Source organism: Strix aluco, chromosome 4 (genome assembly GCF_031877795.1).
Source record: "Strix aluco isolate bStrAlu1 chromosome 4, bStrAlu1.hap1, whole genome shotgun sequence".
NCBI classification, from domain to species: Eukaryota; Metazoa; Chordata; class Aves; order Strigiformes; family Strigidae; genus Strix; species Strix aluco.
The window spans coordinates 77,554,182-77,576,503 of NC_133934.1; the positions used below are offsets into that span (position 1 = coordinate 77,554,182).

Genomic DNA, 22,322 nt, shown 5'->3' on the forward strand with positions numbered 1-22,322 from the left:
ATTTTGGTCACATCTGATCATATGAAAATGGAGGTTTCTAGGTGTCTTGTGGAAGGATAAAGTCTTATACTCCCCCAGGCTGGAACAGGGGAGCTCAGCAGAGAGGGCATGGTAGGGGGTAGTTACACAGCATGGGATGCCACCTGGGCACACCCGGTTGCCACCAGCTTGTGTTTGCAGTATGCCTTTCAGGCTTGCAGGGTGTAGATTTATTGCACTTCAGAAATGCAAACGTTTCTAAGCAGAGAGAAGCATTGAGCTGTCACTCAGGTGGCTACTGAACAGCAAGGAGGAGAGGGGACACTAGAATAAATACATTTCCTCATTAAAAAGCTGTTTTGAGATACAACACTTCTGCGAGGCAGGCAAAAGCTTATGTACAAACTAGAGTGTTCCGCCTTGGGTTAGATGATTAGTGTAGGCTACAGGGATCTATTTCAGGATAATCTCTGGACAAAAGGAGAGTATTTGTAGCTTGGATCAACTCTGCAGGCAAGTCCACACTTCCCACATGAGACACCTTATGCCAGCAATGACACAGTCCTTGCATTTGGGGATGAAGGAACGAGTCAACTTCACTGTAACCCTCATTGTTCAGCAAGGGTGAAGACCCTGGCAGCGACAGCCTCTCTAGGTTTATAACAAGGCAACAGGTGAAGTCAACTGCAGATGCAGTAAAATGCTGGCCTATATCTTTATGTAAGGAAAACTAATTTGTCTAAACTCACAGCCTCTCTCTCTTTTCTTTTTTTTCTTTTTTTTTTTTTAAACAGTGAAGACAGAATGGATTTGAACCAGAAGGATCAATATTTCAAATATGGGTCTCTGGCTTCCAACCTCTAATGCCTTACAAAGTGCTTGGTTCTCTACACACAGATATTAAGCAAACTCCTTCTCTGTAAAGGTCAAAGGAAATTTTACCACTGAATTATATTGGGCAAGATTTCTTCTATATAGACTCAGTCCCTAAACATTTAAAATCTCAGATATAACCATGGCAATGCCAACCATCCTTCCCCATGAACAGGGAAGGAAAGCTATCAAGAAAAAAAAAAAGAAATATGGTTACAATCACATTGCATGATTTCTTGGAGCTGCTACACACACATCTATCAAATACCAAGACATATGTACATAAACAGATTTCTTAATTCCCAAAAATGCATTTTAATTTAACAAGCCTCAAACACTGAACATGGTCATATTCTCAGTTTCTCCTCAAGATCTCTTTCCTTTCTTACAGTGTGTAGACCTTGGCAGAAGTAATAAAATACAAAAATGCTAAAATGCAGACTATTGATGCAGAATATATCCTGCAACTAATGTAGTTGCAGTAAGGGTGAAAAAAAAAAACCAAAACAGTCTCTGAAAGAAAGCCATCGTCATATGAGAATCTGACTTTTTCAAAGGAAATCAACGCACTTGTGTAACAGGACCAGATGCAATAGCAGAAAATGTCTTTCAGAAAAAAAAACCAAAAAACAACAACAAAAAAAAAAACCAAAAAACAAAAAACAAACAAACAAACAAAAAAAACCCAAACAAAAAAACCACATTTTGTGCATTTCATTCCACAGAAAACAGTCAATGCAGTTTACCTGAAAGGTATGACTATTTCAGCCTGAAGAAGTAAAATGCAAAGGAAATGCTTATGTAAAAGGAATTCCATTAAAACTTTTCACCATAATCACATTGCCTAATTTTCAAAAGTTGAAAGCCTACAGTTGTATGTGCATATATAAAATTCAACACTTCAGCTGGCACTTCAGAAGTGATCTTATAGGCATCTATAGCAAAAAATGATTTAAATTCCAGTACAAGCATCTGATCTTACTAGCATAGACTCATAGATGTACATGCATCTCCTGCTGTGGCCAGCACTCCCCACAGATGCAGAGGCCTGTCCAGATGCATTACAGTCATTGGTCCCAAAAGAGGGGCTGAACACCCACGGTTATGAAGACTACAAGTGGAAATCATCTTGGCACTATGCAACTGAGGTTTGAGGTCAGTATTTTGACATTTTGTCCTAACATTTTACCATACAAATTAGTCCAGAATGCAAACACATGGCCAACATTTAGTTCTGCTGCTATTTTAGAAGTCAGTAATAGGATTTCCACTATAATACTGGTGTTTTTCCTTAGACAATTCACAGACTATTGCCCAGGCACACGTTCTCTCATTTTTTAATCACTGCTACACTGCACTGCTGAGGGTTCCCCTTCCATTATCTTAGTACATAATTGTTTGCATTTTTCACTATAAGGTGGTATAATGAGCCTTTAGGGTGCTCCCAGATGCTGGTGTTTAGCTACACTTTCAGTTAAATGAATCCCTTTTTTGTTTGTTTGTTTAACTGGATTTTGTTTCTCTGAAAGGGAACTAGCTCATCACTAGCAGGTCCTTAGAAATAAAGGGCAATAAGACATGAATTAGGTTGCAGCAGTAGGCAGTCAAGTGCTACCGACAGGATAGCAAGGAGGAGATGATAGAATAAGAACAACTCCCAAATCTCATTCCTCTCTTTACTGTCCTCTGCCCTGCCCAAAGTCCACATACACATTAATAAATGAGACTCAAGCAGTGCCCAAATTCTGTTTGAATCCTCCAGAGCAAGCCTGTAATATGAATTCTTCTGCAGGAACATTTGTTTGTATGATTTACCAAAACAATGACAGCTGGCAGAGGAGTGTGCTTGCGGACATGAATCATGGAGAGAATTTCCGGAAGGTGACCCTCGCGGGATGCAACGAAGAACATCCTGGTGGGAAATAAATGTGGACAGACTTTAAATGTGCTCATTACTGTGACTAGGCAAAGCGGCTCATGAAAGTCACAGAGCACAGCAGCACTTCTTAGGCTTGTTTGAGGTATTCTGAATGAAAAGACTAACAGGAGAAGCCCATACACAGAAATCAAAGTAATCTCTGAAGGTGTTCTCTCCTCACCTTACACTATGATTGGTGTTTGGAATTAATTAATATTTTCCCTCCTATTTCCCTCCTTCACATGAAACAAAACAGCCATTAATTAAGTGCTATGCTCAGAGGGATCCATTTCCAAACCATTCAAAGGGTTTTAACAATAAGATGCTAAACTCAACAGGAACAAAGTGAGAAAAAGCACCACACCTGGTAAACATTATAGTCATTTTTCATTTCCTGCTAAAGGAATGAATCCCACTCTCCCTTCCCCTTGCTTCCTTACTTTCAGCGTATACCCCACGTGCTTCACCCCGTGTAATATTAGCAGTGCTCACCTGGAGACCGCAAAAATGCCACCATTCATAGATCCAAAGCAGGAGAGAGCAACAAATACTGGTACAGCTAAAGAGAAGTCTCCCATTAGTCGTTCAGCAAAGGTCTGTTAGAGGAGAGAGAAACATACAATGATTTTTCATAAAACATTAAAGTAATTTTACACTATTAACAAATAACTAATAAGTATGGTAAGTTTTATTTATACCCCTTTTCTGCATCTCACTGAAAGTTGTGCTGTGCATTTGTTACCTCTTACTTCATAACACCAAGGCTACTGCGGGTGATGTCTCTCACGCTTACTCCTGACTGCATGTGGAAGATTGCCTGTTGAGGCAATGCTATGAAGGTGGAATCAGGCCCTGATTTATGTCAGTTTAGACCAGTATGACTCCAAAAAAGAAGACCCATTCTGAGTGGATCAAGGTCTGATCTGCTTACCTAAACCTTTTTTTCTCCAGCCTTCATTTTACTTAGCTAACGCTACCCAGTGGTATAGTCCATCCATTCACACTTTATTGTTCTAGGTTACCAGAAGAGCCTTAATTTGGAGTTTGGGGCACCACAGGAGACTTGCACAGTTTTCTTCAGATTTGCAAAATGTTTTGTTTCTAAATCTCCCATGAGCTACAGAATTTGATCATTTTTTAAATGCCACGTCAATTGAAATAGCCACAGGCACTGTCACTACTGGAAAGTAAATGGAAATTTTTATTTCCTCATTTTGAGTCAGATACCATAAATATAAAAATCAGTGTCATCACCACAATTCAGCAAGAACAATCAAAGCACTATTTCCAAGCCAGGTTAACTCTTTCCCAAATGAACTCCAGTATTCACAGCAACCCCCTTCCTAAGTACTCTGGACGCACCTCGTGCAGACACAGTGTTACTGCTTCTTGCTACAAAAAATAGTTCAGAGCTCCTGCTTCCACAAACATCTGTGTTTCCTGCTTCCCAGGAGTCTGGCCTACAATTTAACACAATTTTTCAAGCATGTACTTGGCTATGAAATTTAAGTCCTATTGACTTTGTTATATCAGGTAAATAAATACAGTCTAACATTACATTACAAATGCCATTGATGGCCTTAAGTGCAATCCCACTCATCAGTCAAAAATGAGACTAATTTCACAGGGATGCTAGTATGTGGGGTAAAAGAGGAGCCATAGAAAAGCCTGATTGGACATGTCCCCTGATTTTTTTCCCCTGGAAATAAGAATATATCAACAAACACAACTGCAGCAGGGACATAGCTTTGTATTTTTCTTCTGTAACTTACCACTGCTACAGCTTTTGAAAGCAGCAATTCCCCAGCACTGATTGTAGTGAAATAAGCCACGTTTGTTAACACATAGCCAACTGTGACGATAATCATTGAAATGCATATTGCGAGGGGTATGTTTCTGAAATACACAAGGTAGCTCATTATTTTGCAATCTGGTTGCTATTCCCTGAACATGAAACAAATAACATGAGAAGAAGCCACTAATGATGGCGAATGCACATTTGGTGATCCCACAATATCATAATTAGAAACTACCAGTAAAAAATAACACATCTAAACAAAGCCATCTACACAAAGCAAATAGGTTTATAATGAAGAGGTGAGAAACCATTAGAGGGAGGAGTCCTCTGGGGACACCACGAGGTTGTGGTCCCCATGCTTCCCATACAAGAAATATGGCCCATTTGAGCTGCCTACCCGTATCGACTTTCAAGACGAGCCCAATAGGAAGGCAGCAGGTATCAGTGCTTCAACCAGCAATAAGACAGATGACAGATGCAGGTGATCCAGCTCTGTCTAGCAGGAAAGCAATCACAGTGGCATCTCCAACATACCTACTGGCACTCAATGACTGCCGACCTGGAGGTGGTGTGACATCTTCCCCTGGATGCCAAAACGTCTAGCATATGAAATTCTGCCTTTTCTTTCTCTGTGCAATTATTCCCTTGCACACCTTAACATATCGCAATTATCTCTCTCACTATTCAGTGACACATGAGGGCAGATAATGACACAGAAATAGGAACAGCACAGATTTGTACTGTTAACACAGCACAGATACCACTGAACAGTACAAAATCCCTGACATCTTCACTAAAAGACAGAACAATAACACACCAATAAATAACACTGAACTTCTATAACATGTCCTCCCAGTCAGCAAAACAGAAAAGCAGAATTATTTCTATTTTAAAGAAGAGACACAGTGAATTTGCCTGAAGCCATGCTGCAGGCAAATGTTCAAGTTAGGAATGAAACCCAGATGCTTCAAGCATTACTCTAGTCTCTTTCCACTTGATATCATTGCTTGATATCATTGATATCTGCACCACACCAAGAGGAGGCTCAGATCTGAAACCAGTGTTTGGTCCTTTAATTCCAAGGCCAAGAGTTGCAGTTGGAAACATGCAGTACGTGCTCTCCCTCTGAGAGGTGAGAGCTCCTGCTTCATGGCCAGTTCCCTCCAGCTATCTATATTAAGATCGCTTTTGAAGAGATGGAGAGGTTGCCATATTTAGAGAACTTCATTGTGAAGGTCACCCCCTCAGGTGGGAGAAAGGAGAGACGGAACGAGGAATTCTGGTGTCCCAGAAGAAACCACAAGCAGAGTCCTAAAGGACTATTGCAATTACCTCAAAGGAAAAGGTGCTTTGAAAACCAGCACAAAGATCCATTATTTTCTGATATTTTTCTCTAAAGAAACACAGTTGGTTTAGGATGTAAGAATCCTCTTCACTACCAGTCCTTATTTCTCAAAGATATCCTTGACATCAGTATGCCTGTACAGAGCTGAAAAGAAGCTCTACACTGAGACTAAATAAATAAATAAAGCGGGACAGTATCGCTGTTGCACATCTTGCCCACCTTAGAAACCACGGTATCAAATACTGTCATTAACCCACACACAGGTAGGTAAGAGGATCGTGCCATATTGCAGCACCAGATCTGGGTAGACATGATGATGCTGCCTTAATCCACTGCTACCTCACACACAAGGCCACAGGTGAAGAAGCTGGAAGGAGGGCAGTCAGTTTGTAGGATGTGCTTGTTGATGGAGAAGGCAATAGCAAGGACCAGAGCAAACAGCCCAGAATACAAGTGTTGTATTGCTGGGAAAAACATAAAGTTACTGACTTAAGTACTGCAGAACTGCGTGTTGATAATATATCTCTGCAAAACATGTTTTTGTAGCTCAGTTGCCTGATATTTTGCAACCAGCGTAGTTAAGCTTCTTACCTGACCTGTGTGTAAATTGAATTCAATCCACTTAGCATCTCATTCAAGGTAGGGGTACATGGTTTCAAAGCATCTCAGAGCAGAGATTTTAATTATATCTTCTGCATCACAGATGAATGCTTCAACCATCAAGCTATTGGATAAATCAACATTTACTCCAACCTTAAAAAAATGTTTCCAGCCAAAAATAGCAAATTTGAACTATTTTTACAAATACCATTTGAATGACCGAAACCACATTGTTAAACTTAACAAACTATCTTTGTCCATTCTAACATCTGCTTGCTGTATTATCTTCTAATTTAAATCCCAGTCTAATTTCCTCTAAAACAAAATGGCAGTTCAAAACCGAGGGGAAAAATAAATCATGCTTCCAAACATGACCATTTTCTTAACACTCCGGGTCCTGCTTTGTTATGCTGAAGAGCATTAACCCCCTTGGATAGCAATACCAACAAAAACAAAACCAAAACCAAAAACTCAGGAGAAGAATAAAACCCAAAAAACAAGGCAGATCTAGTCAGCAAGCAGTATTCATTAAAAAGTCTGCAGATCATAACTCACGCCTGGAGCAGCACAAAGGGATGCCGTGACTTCTAAGCTCCCGAGTCCTCATCTTCTGAGCGAAGCAAGCACTCAGGTCGCATTTCCTTTTGTCTCCCAACAGGAGCAGGCCTTCAGAGGGCTGCCGTATGCTCGCACACAGCCCCTCCGAGTGCTGCTTATTAGCCACTGTGTTCGGTGACAGATTTAGACAAAAATGAAAGGCCAGTTTCAAGATTTCAGGGATGAGTAATACGGTACAGTTCATTTCTCACTGACACCTCAGTTCGGATTTACACTTGGTCCTCGAATCATCTGAAAGCACAGACAGACAGGTACGAACCGTATGTAAAACCTCTAAGCGAGAGTTTTAATCATGTCTTTTCTATCCATCCAATTTAAGAGGCAGTTCCCAATTTGCAACAGGATCCCATTATCAAACTCTCTGCTATGAACTACAGTCACTGCACTGGAATAAAAACTGTAATGCCATTACTAATAAAGATTACCTCCTTTCCTTGGAGGATCACTGTACCAATTTTCTTGTATTTTAGGTATTCTCCTAGACTTCTAAATCTTCTCTCCAAATCAGGAAAAATCATACCTCAGTTCTGTTCTCTATTAAATTGCCTCTATCGATGCAGATTTCACCTTTTCATTTCTGTATACTATGAATCAAACACAACACAGGGTATTAGCACATCAATAAGCCATGTTTCTGATATAATACAAATTCACCACTGTCACACACCTAGCTGCAAGTTTTCAAGTAGAGGGAGTCAGAAAATTCAAGAAAAAAATATTTTTCACTTTAAGATTTTGATTCATTGAAGCTAAAACTTCTGATGGGAAAACTGACCACGGGTATGATATTTCTTAGAAGAAAAAAATCTTACAATCAGTGTTGTCCAAGAGGTAAAGACCTCAGAATGGCCAATGGCTTAAAAACCATAGCACTGTGTGTGTTGATACGGGAGACTGCAATATTTCATTTACTTAAAGCAGGCCCAGGACTTGAACTTGCACTGGAGTGGCTACTGGTTACTGTAGGGCAGTGCTTTCCTTTGGCATTTCACCTCAGAGTGAAATCTCAACAGATTTCAAAATCAGGAAGAATTCTTTTCAAATCAGCTGTTTTTCTGAGTAGACCTTGAAGTGCTGACGTTAGCCTCAAGCCTATACAATGATTTGGAAGTGTCTCATGCATTACTGCCAAGACAATATTCAAGCAGGCTGATCCTCAGGTAGAAGGGAAAGCTGCTGCCAGGAAAGTTCTTTGCAATATTCATCTCTTCTCCCAGAACTTTGAAGAAAATAAGTATCAAAAGGAAAAAAAAAAAAAAAAAAAAACACCTCTGAGGAAACCTGAATCAGGAAAATATTGGCAATATAATTAAAAAGTCTTTATAAAATCAGATGAAAGACAGTTAGGGTACCTTCTAAACATCTGAATGTTGATTAAAATTGAATTGAATCTCCACACATTTTAAGATTTACCTATCCCTAGCTACTATTCAAAGTCAAATCTTCTCCTTCTGCCCTATATTCAAAGCAATTATAATGAAAAATCACAACAGCTTAAAAAAAGAGCACATCTACCTTGTGCTTCCCAGAAGAAGACTGAGAAGTCTGCCATCAGAGAAATTCAGCATTAAGAATACAGCTATAGCCCATCCTGTGGCTATACAGGACTGAAATGCGTTGCCAAGCTATACTACATATGGCTTGGAAGCAAATTTCCTCCTTCTAGAGCCTGTTAAGGAGCCTGGAGCTAGGGCACAGGGTTCAGTTAATCAGGATATCCACTGGGTTTTGGATTTGACCTTCAGTGCTGCAGAATCATAGATCTTCTGATAATCTGCTCTGGTACCTCCTACAAATATTTTTGAGGAGAAAAAAACCACAGAGCACACCAGGGGGGTAGAAAAAAGGGAAAGAAAGCCAGGGTGAGAACCTGGGGATAAGGACAACAATGTCAATAAATCAGCCAAGGAACATTCCCAGAAGTCTACAGCTCATATCCCAGCTTAATGACAACTTTTATAACAGCAAACTTTACACGCTAAGAGCTGTGACCACTGCGGGCTGTTCTTTCTATGAAACAACAAGCACACAGTCAATCAAATAGGCCCCACCAAGTCAGCTGAGTTCACAAGTATGAAACATTGTCACCACATCCTTTGTTGTTTAGAGGCCGTGCCAAAATCGTTTCCTTGTGTCCATTTCAAAGCCAGGTTTTACAAATGCTCAGTCTGAGTCAACTGTCCTGGAAAAAGCTGCACCAGTGGAACCCAGCCAGGAAACGTAAATAAGGTGGTCTATACAAATACATTAATTACTGGTAAAGTTAGGTGAGATAAGCCACATCTTTACTGTGCTATGGAAATTATGAAAGATACAATCTGTTACATTTAAATTAAAAAAAAAAAAAAAAAGAAAAAAGAAAATTAAAAAAAAAAAAAAGGGAAAAAAGTAAAAAGGGGGGGAAGAGTCCTAAACATGGTTTCCAGGCAAGGATTTATTTGGTTTTCGTGAGCACGAGCCTGTATATGCTATATTTCTTGAGCTGAAAATTTACCACCATGGGAGTTTCAAGATCCTTTCAAAAGTTCCCTTGTGCAATAATTTATTCACCATTTGCAATCTGTTAAGCAATTTTCCAAATGAACTGTTTCTGGATTTTGGCACTGTTAAAAAAATCTAATCATTCATTGCACTGTCCATAGGGCCAAAGCTTGGCAGAAGAAGTCACAAGTGCAAATTTATCCAAATAACCTGACACTTGAACAAATAACCAAATACAATACAGAAAGAAACAAGAGAGCCCTGGTAATTTAATATTCTCAGGACTTCAGTGCAAGACCAGCAGATGTATAGGCTTGGCTTAGTAAGTGCTGTGTTCCAGAGCCTGATCTATATCTTTTGCCATTCCTGGTTGGTCATTCTGTGAGCGGAAGCAGTCCCGAACCCTGAACAGGAAAGCAGTATGTTTGAATAGAAACTTACTTATCTCTGATGCATGTTTTTTCATGTGAAAAGCAGCCTAAAGGCAGCCTGTTACACTGAAGGGATCAAATGGTTCTCACCATGTCAACGTATGATACAATTACAATCTCACCCATCTGTTAGGAGAAAAGGAGGATGCAAAACTTAAAAGAAGGCCACCTCCCAGGACAGAATCAAAGCAAGGAATACAGAGGCAAGAGGGACGGGAATCATCACAGCACCACTCGAATCCTCGGATTTGTAAATGCTAATATAGGTCTCGGCAATGACTAACTTTAGCAACAAGCTATTATTATTTTGTTTACTGTAGCAAAGGTGGTCCTCAGCAGATCACTGCTTCTCCCCCTTCACTGCCTCCCAATATGTTCCAGCCTTATGTTCCAGACTGGAGCTGCTGTTTGTAGGCTTGCAGCTCAGACGCTATTAAATTATGTGACTTCTCTTCATCTTCTTTTGATTGTGATTTTCCAGGGGAGAAATGAAAAAAAGGAAAGACTAGCTATTAATCTACACTCTCATTTATGCCACCACACACACCACGGATGTTGCTGCTGGAGCAAGCATTAAAGGGCTCCCTTCTCCATTTCGAAGCATTGGTTCTGTACCCCTGACATCTGCAGAGACACAGCAGCACAGCACTGGGATAATAGAGTACAGAATCAGGCTGCAGTCTAGATTTAAAATCCGACTCGCTTTCTATCACCTAGCAAGAGAAGAAAAAGGCTTCTGCTTCACCTAATTACTGGGTTTCTTCCCAGTGTTCAACTTCACTGGTTTGGATTATAATTGGTTACAGTTCATAAAAGGGGTCTTCTATGACCAACTGACTTTAAAGGGTCAAACTGTGTTACAAGTGTGAGGGGAAGTGCAGTTGATTTGATTAACTTCTCAAATGTTTTCAATATCCTTTCTAGTAGGCCTTCCTAAAAAGCAAATCATCATAAATACTCTCTTGGCTAAAACTTAAGACCTAGAAAGTTATCAATTGTACAGGGTAACACTGTTCTCCATGACATCTCCTTCTAGACAAACCCTCCCAGCTGAAGGCCCAAGCAGAAGCAGATCTGTCAACAGCTCTTGACAGACTGAGGATAATTGTTACGCTTACAAGGTGTTTTGCTTCATTTTAATAGAAATTTCAACCTGGCTGTGGTCACATCATGTACCAACTCAGGCTGGCAAGCCAGATCTCACCAGAGCACCATATTCATTTATGTTATGGCCTAATTTGTCAAGCTAATGCCTTTTATGAAACACCATTCTTTGAAGAGCAGAATGGATTCCTCTTGAAACTTGGACTACCAGCTAGAGAGGGCTCTCACGTTCAAGCAGGATCCTGAATCTTTTTGCATGGAGAGGTTAACATTCCTGTCATTCACAAAGAAAACTAAGCCAACACAGCAGATATTAAAGATGACAGCTAAATCCACAAAGGACTTTTGAGGTTACAACGCTAAATATTAGTCACGTCTCTGCTTAACCATGCATCTTTCTTACATAGCAAGTGTGTGAGCACTGTTAGGAAGAGGAAAGTGAACACAAGAAGCAGTACACAGAGCTCCTGAAACAACATGAAAGGCAAGTAAAATGGAGGTTTAATCTTTAAAAAAATCTCTTAAAAAAATAAATGGAACACAGACTTGAAACATAAGATATAAATCATCCCCTGTGACTTCTCAGTCACTTCTTTAGTAAACCTTTTTCATATGTCCATCAAGTACCAGGATTCAACATCTTCACATTACCTTATTTGCAAATTTATTGTACGAAGCTTATGACTGTTTCCAAGAGACACAGGAATAATCAGACCTAGCTTTTATTTTGCACTGCAACTTGACCCCAAGTCACACCCCTCCAAGGACCTAAATTGGCTTTTCTTTTCCATTGTAATAGTCAGGCCTAGCCACCCCTGCACAGAGCTGGGCTTGCCCTGGGAACTCAGGCATGCTTATTATCAGAGAGTCTGGGAGGCTTAACTGGAGACCAGTCAGGTGCCTGGAAATGTGGGCAGAAGCTGAGCAGATTCTCTAGCAAAGGATCTGCATTTGGCATTTCAGAACCTGAAATGTCAATGAAGATGCTTGGATGAAGATGCTCATTCATCTAAGGTATTGCAATAAGGGTGTGGTTTAGGTTGGACATGTAATTAAAACAGTGTCTGCCACGCTCTTTCACAAAAGCTTGCCTTTTAAGAAGCAGCATAGTCTAAATTCAGAGGATTCAAATACAAATATATTGTCACTCCTGGGTTTGATGAATGACTTCCATGCTTCTACCTAACATCAGTGTTTTGACATCCTCCCTTTATTTCATTTGTGGGAAATTTTCATGTACTCTAGGAAGTTTGTGACCTTTTTCACCAGAGACACAAAACTTCAGATTTGACTTTTATTGCCTAGCTCCCGTTCAACTAGGAGATGAAGGGAGCACCTCTGCTCTTTCACAAGCTCCAGCATTTTATTTTCTTCCGAAGCCTATTTGCTGGAAGTGCTTACAGCACTGCCAGTAGCTTAGATTATGGTGAGAAGCAATAGTAAATCATGGTGCTTGCTTGGAGGCAAGGAAGCCGTAACCACAAACCTGACATGAGGTTGTAAAAACAAAACCCCTGCCTGTACCTAGCTCCTGTATGGAAATGAAGGGGAGTGGGGCAGAGGCACAATTGAAAGCAGTTTCTCCAAGCTGCCTTATCTAGCACAGGATCACCAGTCTGACTTCCTGTCGTAACTGCTTCATACAGACGCATACCTCACTGCCAGATTTAAATGTAAAAAGAAGGGTGTGATGTAATTGCATATGAAAAGTAGTTTTATATATTACAGAAGACTCTCCTGGGAATCTGAAATTAGTAATTCCCTGAGCACCTGATTTATGAACACCATCTAATTTCCCTGAGCAGAACCACTTTTCATCGGAAAGACGAAGTCTCCTGAAGTTCCTTGCAGACTCACAAGCAGGCAGAGCTGCCATCCTGCACAGCCACTTTCCCGTGAAGCACAAAGGCAGCAGTCGGCAGAGCGCAGGCAGTGGTTGGGTGGGAATATTTAGCAGTATAAACAAGGGAACCTGAGGTGGGAAATGAGCGGATCAGGCCTCATAGCTGGGAAACCTAAGCCAGCAGGCAGCAGCTACCACATAATAATAATGTCATGGCCAGGGAAAGAGATTACGATGTTTGTAAAAGGAATCCCACTAAAACCCATGCTGGCTGTCACAGCACCCTTCCCATGCTGCTGCAGGTACCTGAGCATTTGCAGGCAGCAGGGTTGGGGTAGAAGCAGAGCCCTGCCTTGATCTGTATGTATTTCTATTGTCTATAGTGAGGACATATGTTTCTGATTTATGGCACGGCAAATGGCAAAACGACACTTTGAGTAATGCAAGGGAGCAGGCTGGCGAGGCTGCTATCATTCCCAAAATGAGCCGCTCAGGTTCACAACCTGGGAACAAACAGTCTGAATACAAACCACCTCACTCGGCTCTGGCGGAGGGTACAGGAGGGAACGCCGCCCCCTCGGCCCTGCAGCTGAACTTTTTAGGAAGCATCAGTGGTAGCATATTAATGACTCCTTATGGTAACGGGGGAAGACAAATGCTTAGGTGCATAGAGGGATGGAGGGAGGAGTGTGTGTGTGTGTGCGCGCATAAAAGGAGTCAGATTTTTCATACTTGTTAAATTCCTTGACATTTAATTTTGATCAGGAGAGTTTCCACAGTGCCAAGGATCATAAAGGAACGATTTGCTGCTGTATGTTACCATTGATATTTCGGCATGAATGAAAATTATACCATTCGGTGATGAAAAGAGCAGCCACTTGTAATAAGGAGCACCATGGAAACGGAAATATCATTTACCAAGAAAGGCTTTTCTTCTGAAGGAATTAAAAATGAGAAAAATGGTAACTGCGGGTGCCTTGAAGCATTAGCATTTTAAAAGATATAAAAGGGTTTAAATTAAATTAAAAGGAGATGTCTTAACAATACTGCACTGCCATGAAGGGGGTTGTCCAGCAGATAAAGTTTTCTCTGCAGAAAGCAAGGAAATGAGGCTCTTGCTAAGGACAGCCTAACAGACTGGCTACAGATGTGGGACAGCCCATATAGCACAGAAACCATTCTGTAAGAAATTACTAAGTTCTGACACAGAAGAGAAATCCAAAAAACTCCAAGTGTGAGCTGAAATATGCCTTTGTAGTGTGCAGTAACTGGAGGCGCTTGAATGGTGTTCAAACGGGAATATCAACTTTTTCTATTTTATTACCTTCAGTGCTTTGAGAAAAGAAATATCAGCAAGCTGAAATCCTCTCTCGCTAAAACTTCATAATACTTGAACTACAATCACATGCATAGGAGAAGAGCATACCCTTTTTTTATTTTTTAAGGAGTGATGAAGTGATGTCATGAAGAGAAATACAAAAAAACCTTCAAAATCACCAGTAAGGCTAGATTTTTGTTTTTCTGTGTCCAAGATGAGAAATCTTAAACATAACCCTTAGAAATTTAGCACTGAAATCATTCTGCAAATGAAGTTCCTTCCAGTTTGGATAGTGACATGAAATAGCCAGAATTATTAATCTTTTTCCATAATCTTAGACAGTATGGTCAATGAGACGTAGGATTTTAAGGCTGACTCATCTTTGCAATCGTACACTGTTTGTTCAGTGTACCCTCTGTCAATGATGCGCTTACCCTTCTGTGCAAAAATCTTAAAATGAAAGTGATAATGATGGTTTATACAGAACTTACTGCACTGTCTCTTGTTCTGACTCAAAATAAAGCTATTAAAAACCATGTACTGGTGCCATCCAAAAGCTCTACATCCTGGCACTCCATAGCACCCTGTCCCATACCAGCCTCCCTGACATCTGCACCTGAAAGTAAGCCTAGAGAAAACAATGTCTCTGTGAAACAGGACAAATTTATGTGATAGTTTAGCAAAAGTGCTTGCAAGGCTTGTTTCAGTAACCAAAATAAGCACAAAGCAGATGTCAGGATTTAGGCCACTGTGGGGGAAATTATTTTCTTCGGAGCAGAGAAAATATGTAATTCATTACACTCCAGGGTAGTTCCTCTAGGACAGCATCCTGACTCTGACAATAGTCAACACCATGCCTGTGTGGCCTATACTTGGGACCTATTTGTGCCTGGGATAGCCTACAGCTAAGAAAAAGACTCTTCTCATGGCCTTCACAAGCACCAAGCAAGAATCCTAAAGTGATTCTGTTTATTTTTCACATCTATAGAAATACTTTGTCCTTAGACCCACAAGAAGATCATCCTCTAATGAAGTTTTGCCCAAGGAAAAGGAATTTCATGGTCTTCTATGCTCTTTGTGGATAAATCTTTACTTTTATCTATTTTGGCTTAGCAGCTGCTTTTTTTCTGTAAAAAACAGATATGAAAAAATAGAAGTGCCTGTCATTCCTCCACTGTAGGATGAAACTAATTCTTCTTTTCTCTAAAATAACTCTACACAGAAGTTAAACCTCTTGTCATACTAGAGTGCTCTTATTCTCTATCCATTCTCATGATCTGTGGAGAAGGTCTCTCTACTGCTGTTAGGTCTTTTCAAATGATGATATCAAACTACTCTTCTAAGGGACATTTCATTCTGTCGTACTCCACAGAATTAAATACTGTTATTATGTAGTCCATTTTTTTTTGCAATAAACAAAACATAATGACAAGGTGAAGATGCAAATAACAGTACTTGCTCAACAACAAGTGTTACAAGTGAATGAGGATTGACATAATAGACCACAGCAGTGCAACTTGTAAAATGCAGATTATTCACTTCGCAGCTCCTCTGAAGCCATTATAATCTTATATAAATCCTCTTAGTTTACAGTTCATGGATATAGGCTCTACTGTAATTTAAATGATTGAAAACCCTTATGGGTTGTTAGTTAACAATATTCTTTTAAGTTAAATATCACTGTCACCATGCTTTTAAAATTCCAATATAGTCACAGCCAAATATCAAAAAGTATAAGCTACACTATAAGTGATCCGCTTCCAGAACATCAGCACACCCGTAAGCACACCCATAAAAGAGCTACCATGTAGGGAACGGGTGTGAAGGGCAACAGAAAGCTGAGCGCTCGCTGGGTAAGAAGAGCCTGCAGCCTCCTCTGATGGAAATTCTGTGATCACACAGAAAGGGATATGCTCATCTACAGGAAAGATGCACAAAGCCAATTTGTCTTGTTTCGATACAACTACTACATAGCTTAAATACAAGTCAGCAATTTCACTACTCATTAAAGCTGAACAATCAAATAAGACAACCCCATTGAATGTCTCATCCAAAAAGACTGTGTCAAAGTTAAATAAGTTATTTTGCTAGCTGAACCAAGTGGTATATATTCCTTTTCTTGAGTATGATAATACCATTGCTATTGATATTTTGACCATGTTGTTCTAAAGGATAAGTACTCCTGATGATATTGCATGTGTTAATAACTGTTTGTGCAGTTATAAAACTCCAGTCTGATGCACATGAGTGCAATAAAGAACATACTATCCTTGCAATTTTATTAGCCCATCCCTTTATTTGTGTTTTATTCTCCCATTTTGTATTTTATACCAGTTAAAAATGCTATCTCACTTTCTCTGTCAGTTAGTTGCCGGCATCAGCCTAGAGTTTTAGATGATGCTCTAAGAAAAGGTCACTGTTAATGGCATGTAGGGTGCTGCTACTGCTTCTGGTATAACACCATGCTCATCTAACACTGGTTTAGCACTCTGCACTTTGTCATTTTTGAGGCTCAGCATTAAAGGGAACAAAAGGGGCACAAAGAAGCTCATCCTCTTCTGCAGCCAGAAAAGGATGCACCACTGTACAGAACAGAACATCACACTGGGAATTAAACAAGCAATCTCTGCCATGTATAACTACCTGTAGGTAGTGGGTGTTGGCTTGCTTTTAAAATAACAGGAAAAATGACTGTGAGACTCCCCTTTTTTCTATATGCAGGATGTAACTGACAGTACCCATGAGCAAAGACCGCTCTACATCTGTGCAATTTCATAAGGAATTTCTTGGCTTCTGCTGGGTTTTACAGTGAGATTTCAGTGCTCTTTGAAACCCGGATTTAAATCTTAGACCAAAACATTAAGGCGAGTGCTCAGAATCACCTCCCCCGTGGTTAATGCCATTGGTAAATAAGGAAATAAAAGCACCAGCGTCAGAGGAAACCAGGTTTCTGTTTTAAAATGAGAAGGGGAAAACCTGTGAGCGGTTTGCCCACACTGCAAAACAGCATCAACACCAAAAGTTGTACAAACCACCCGTGCTTTCTTTCACAAAGAGTACATCCCCCACAAGGGCCCAAGGTGATAAATGTGGAGGCTGTGGGGGAGCCACAGTGACTGTGCCCTGTATCAAAAGGCAGGCTCTGAACCACCTCACGTGGACATGCACTTTGTCACCTTAACCAGGTGCTAGCCCAAAGCATGGTCTGATAGCGGTTATCAGGGTTTTCAGGCATTGCGTTAGCATACAAAGAGACAATACATCACAGTTAACTGAAAAAATGCTTCTCAAGTCAGTAATTTTTACATAAACAAAACGTTTGCTGATTTGGCCTAGTACGTTTGGTGTGAAGGACTCAGAGTCCTGGCTGACATTGTAAGTGCATAGATACAGCTTTATCTGAACGCTACTTGGACAATTTTTTTTTTTCCCCCATCTGGTTATAACTCATCTGGTGAGTTTCCTCACTTTTCTATCTACCATTAATGCACTGCTGTCTCACCTATTTTCCAGTAAATTCAGTCAGGCCACCTGCTTACGTACCACCAAAAAAGAATGAAAATATCTAATAAGAGCCTGGGACCTTCACTGCAGCCAAGAGAAGAACTAGCTTAGCCCTGAGAGACCCATGATCTCTCCAGTAAAATACTGTATGTTTTACAGCTCTGGACCTTTAGCAGTACATCAGTCTTGCAAGAGATTTTTATTCCTGCAATGAATATTCTGCTGAGCAGCTTGGGGTTCCCATAAAAAGATACTGTCACTCCTCTGTACAGGTACTGCTATGTCCCTCAGTGCAAGAGAAATAGATGTTAAAGTAGTCTCACATGTATTTCAGGTGGTGAAAATGAAGGAAAAGGCAAGGCAGTGGAAACTTCGAAGGTTACATTGTTTTGTTGTTACATTAGCCTGCTGGTAAAGCAGATTAAGGTTTTGCCAACCACCACGGGAGACTGTGAATAAACATTTGTTTTACTTCCTTAGCAAGGCCGATTCATAGTAACAATCATTCACATAAACAAACAGAAAAGAAAAAAAAAAAAAAAAGGAAAGCAAACACACCTTGCACTCAGCAGGTTATCACATCGGCAAGCGAACTGAGCCACAAGGTCTGGAAAGGAGTGACCCGCTCCGTCATGATGCGATGCTGTGCGACATAAACTAAAGAGCTACTGCAGAGGCAGCCGGGGCAGCCACCACCCAAAGCTGAAGCCAGCATGCTGGCTTATCACATCCTTACGCCTCAAAGCCACCAAAGCTCTGTGAGACTCTGAGCCAGAGGTGCTGCAAGACTATCCGCAACAGCCAGCCAGCTCCCACAAACCTGTGGGGTGCTTGGCAGCCTGGGGAGACACCTCCACTGCCGTGAGGAAGGAGGGAGTGCAGGAAGCTCCAGCTGAGTCCCCTGAACTTTGCTTCCTCAAAAGAGGTACCACAGGCTTGGCAGAGGATGAGAAACCTGATTGAGCGTTTGCCTCTGAAGTGTCAACTTCCATGCAGATGTTTGCTTCTTCCTTGTACACTCCAGGCAATAACTTCACCTGTACCCATTGTGACACCTCACATCATCAGTGTTAAACAGACAAAGGCAGTCACTTGTAAAAATCAAAATGTTGAAATATTTTCATCCCCTGTAGAAGAGATGGGGAGAAAGACTCCCTTTTCTCCACTACTCTTGGATCAGAAAAAATAAAGCTATGCATCACAGCAGCCCACACACCTGCTTGTCTACTCATCCTACCGGTCAGCCCACAGGAACCTCTCCCCTCCTTCAATGGGAGCCTGCCCAGATGGTGCATGTTCAGAGCTACATGTAATCTTCAAAAAGTTTCAAATGTTTCCAGAACTCTGAGAGATTTCATTCAGTCATTTTCATTTCAAGTTGGGCCTTTTATCTTAAACCACAGAGTCTACATAAACAGAAAGAAACATATCAAAGCAATGGCTTCTGAAGTATTGCCTTAATGTGGACACTGCCTTGATGGGAAGACCATCACACAGGAAGCCTGCTCTACCAACCTGCCTTACCCTCCTCCCTCCTAACAGCATGCACAGGAACAGAACCACTACTAACCCTGCATCCTGGCATATAGCAGTGTGGCATTATGGCGTCCGCATTTGCAATTTATATTTTCCCCTCTCTTTTCCCTTCCATCCTCCAGCTATGTTTGCTGAATATCTTGATTTTTCAGGTAGCTGACTACCTTCCTGATTTCTGTACTCACACCTTTGCAATATCTTATTACATTCTTGAGACATAAGAGGAATTGGAATCAGATTCTATGTCAGACAATTTGGAGGAAAAGAATAGTGATAGCACTATTCATTTCAATGCACATACCCACAGCTAAAACTCAGGCTCAGCAATAGTGATCTGGCCCTGCATCTACAGCATTCATTTTTGTTCTTTCATTTTTCCACTCACTCACTCTTAAACATCCATGCTAGGCATATAAGCTAACTTTGACTCTGTATGAAATAATAAATCATACTACAAAAATCAAATAGAACAGATAGAAAAAGACAACTACCTTTTTTTTTCTTTTTAGTATGCCCTCAAAGCTTAGGTATGAATGCATTTCCTAGTCCTGAATATTTCCACAGCTATCAGCTCGACTTTTGTGTGAGTAGGAGCATTTTATACAAGGAATATAAATGATAGAACAGGCAATTCTACAAGTGACCTTGCCTTTTCTTCATTCAATAGTGAATTATTAGTCTCCTCAACTCTAATTTTATAAGACATCCTTATTGTCTTAATTAATGTTTAAGGTACATCTTTGAAACCTTTGCAAATGCTATAGATTACATCAGTCTCTTTTCTAATTTACACATATTGACTGGCATATTAGTTTAAACCCTGTCACAGTAGCTCTTCACTTCAGTCAATTTCTAAACAGAATATCACATTTCTTTTTTTTTTTTTTTACATTAAAATAGAAAGATAATGAAGTGGAAGTAGGTGATAGAAAGACTGGAAGTCAGCTGAACAAATTCAAATGCTAAATTGGTGTTTAGAAAGCAGCTGCCAATGACAAAGATATTGGTGCCTGAAAACTGCACCCAAGGATCATCTCTCCCTCTCGTGGTGTGGAATTGCACCACAGGACTCAGCACTGATATGAGCACCAAAAAACATGGGGTGGGGAAAAACAAAAAGAGACTGTGCGAGAGAAAAGGAAAAAGAAATAACAACGTAAATTGAATGTGTGTCATGTACACATTCCTGAACATTACAGATTGTGATAGAACCCATTAGATCAGTCCCTAACTAAACGCCTAAGGAAAACATGCAACCTCTGGAAAGCAGTACACACACACAGCAGCCACCTCTGACTGTCTGCAGAGGTAAGGAAGAGGAATAGTGCCCAGTGAAATCTGCAGTCTTTTTGTTATCCCTGCTGCTGAAGCCTTTGCTCTCTGTGATCCCTATTCCAGATGACAGGTGAATTCATCCAGTGAGTCATCTTCCCAGACCCTCTGCTGTCTGCATATATTGCTCTGGTGAATTCAAAGCACCACTCAGACACAAAGTGCACGTGTCAAAGACAAGGCAGGGGCTTCAGATTTGCAGAGTGTCTTTCTGCATACATCTGGATCACCCCAGACTCAAACTGCATGGCACACCATGTTTTCCATCTGTGCTCTCTGTTTCCTCCCTTATGACACAGCGTTGCTGTTGAGGAGGACCCACTGCACTGGTGGGGCAAGGAACACCCAGGTGTGATAAAAAGAATTTGCGTTCAGCAGCCTAAAAGAGGGGAAAATAAGATCTAAAGGACTGAATCTCCATCCTCAGTTAATTATGAGATATTAGATATGGTAGCTAGTGTGCTAGAACTCTCAAAAATTCCAGGGTCAAAGAAAAGTCTGTGATACAAGAGTACAGGATAATTCAGATTATCAAATCCAAAAATCCAGTTCAATGTAATTGAAGTTAAAAAAAAAAAAAAAAACAAAACAAAAAAAACCAAACCAAAACAAAAAAAACACCCAAAGACACAGCTACTTGGATTTTAATTCGGGTTACCAATTTCAACTCTGTCCTGACCTTTCCCCTGTTTTAACTCAAACTGCTAACACAGTTAGTTACAGCCCTTGAAACATTTGCATGTCTCACATGTGGCTCACTTAACTGCATCCATCCTGGGCAGAATCAACAGATTGTCAAGGTTAAGGCATTTACAGCATGTCTTGCGAGGGGTGGGATGGAGAGGGGAGAGAGAAGAAAAAGCTGGAGCTAGAAATCAGCTGGACCTGCCACAGCATCTGTTGCTCCAGCATGGACTTTTCCTTCAAGATCCTTTTACTTGAGAGTCTAAAAGTTCCACTCATTGACGTGCAGGACAGTGCAGCAGCAAAAGCAATATGTCCTGAAGGAAGTCTGGTGGCTTTTTATAAAAGCTTCTTATTCCTTATTGATTTACCACATTCCACATTAGGAATTAGGAGGCATTGCAAGAAAATCTGACTGCGGTACTGCTACGTCTAAGCTGAGATCATAGCTGGCCAAAGAGCATTTTCAATACTTCTCCCCTCTGGCTTTGTAACTGGTTTTGAATCCAAGCTGCCTCAAACTATCACCAAAAATTAGCTGAGATCAGGTGAAAAATTAAGTAATAGTTACTCCTTCCTACCAACAAGTTGTATTTATGAAGCATATCATGTCACAGCTAATGCCTACATTGCCTCCTACATAATATTTTGTCAAGCAATTCTCAGCCTGATGTTGTACCCATGGTCTTTCAAGTGACACAGTTTGGGAAGCTCCTGTGTACCAAACTATAGAACAATTAAAGTCTCCCAAGCTAGGAGTTTTAGTGAAAAAAGATTATAAATAAGAGCAAAGCAACTCATAACATTTGAATAACCCTCATAAGAGAATTTCCAGCTTGCAGCAAGAGAAGTAGCATTCTTTAATTAAAAAAAATAATTCGTGAAGTGCAAAATATTAGTTCCTATACTGAGATTTTAGAAAACTGAACCCATCAAAAAACATGCATCCAAGGCATCT

At 40.5% G+C, this 22,322-nt stretch overlaps 1 protein-coding gene across 1 annotated transcript in view; it reads right to left on the reverse strand.

Moving 5' to 3' along the window:
* Positions 1–22,322, reverse strand: part of SLC7A11 (solute carrier family 7 member 11) — a 60,504-nt gene that overhangs the window by 9,692 nt on the left and 28,490 nt on the right. The window contains exons 7-9 of the mRNA XM_074821501.1: positions 4,543–4,666; positions 3,263–3,366; positions 2,668–2,764 (exon numbers count right to left, since the gene is read on the reverse strand). Coding sequence (XP_074677602.1) covers positions 2,668–2,764; positions 3,263–3,366; positions 4,543–4,666 — 325 coding nt within the window. The remainder of the gene's footprint in view (positions 1–2,667; positions 2,765–3,262; positions 3,367–4,542; positions 4,667–22,322) is intronic.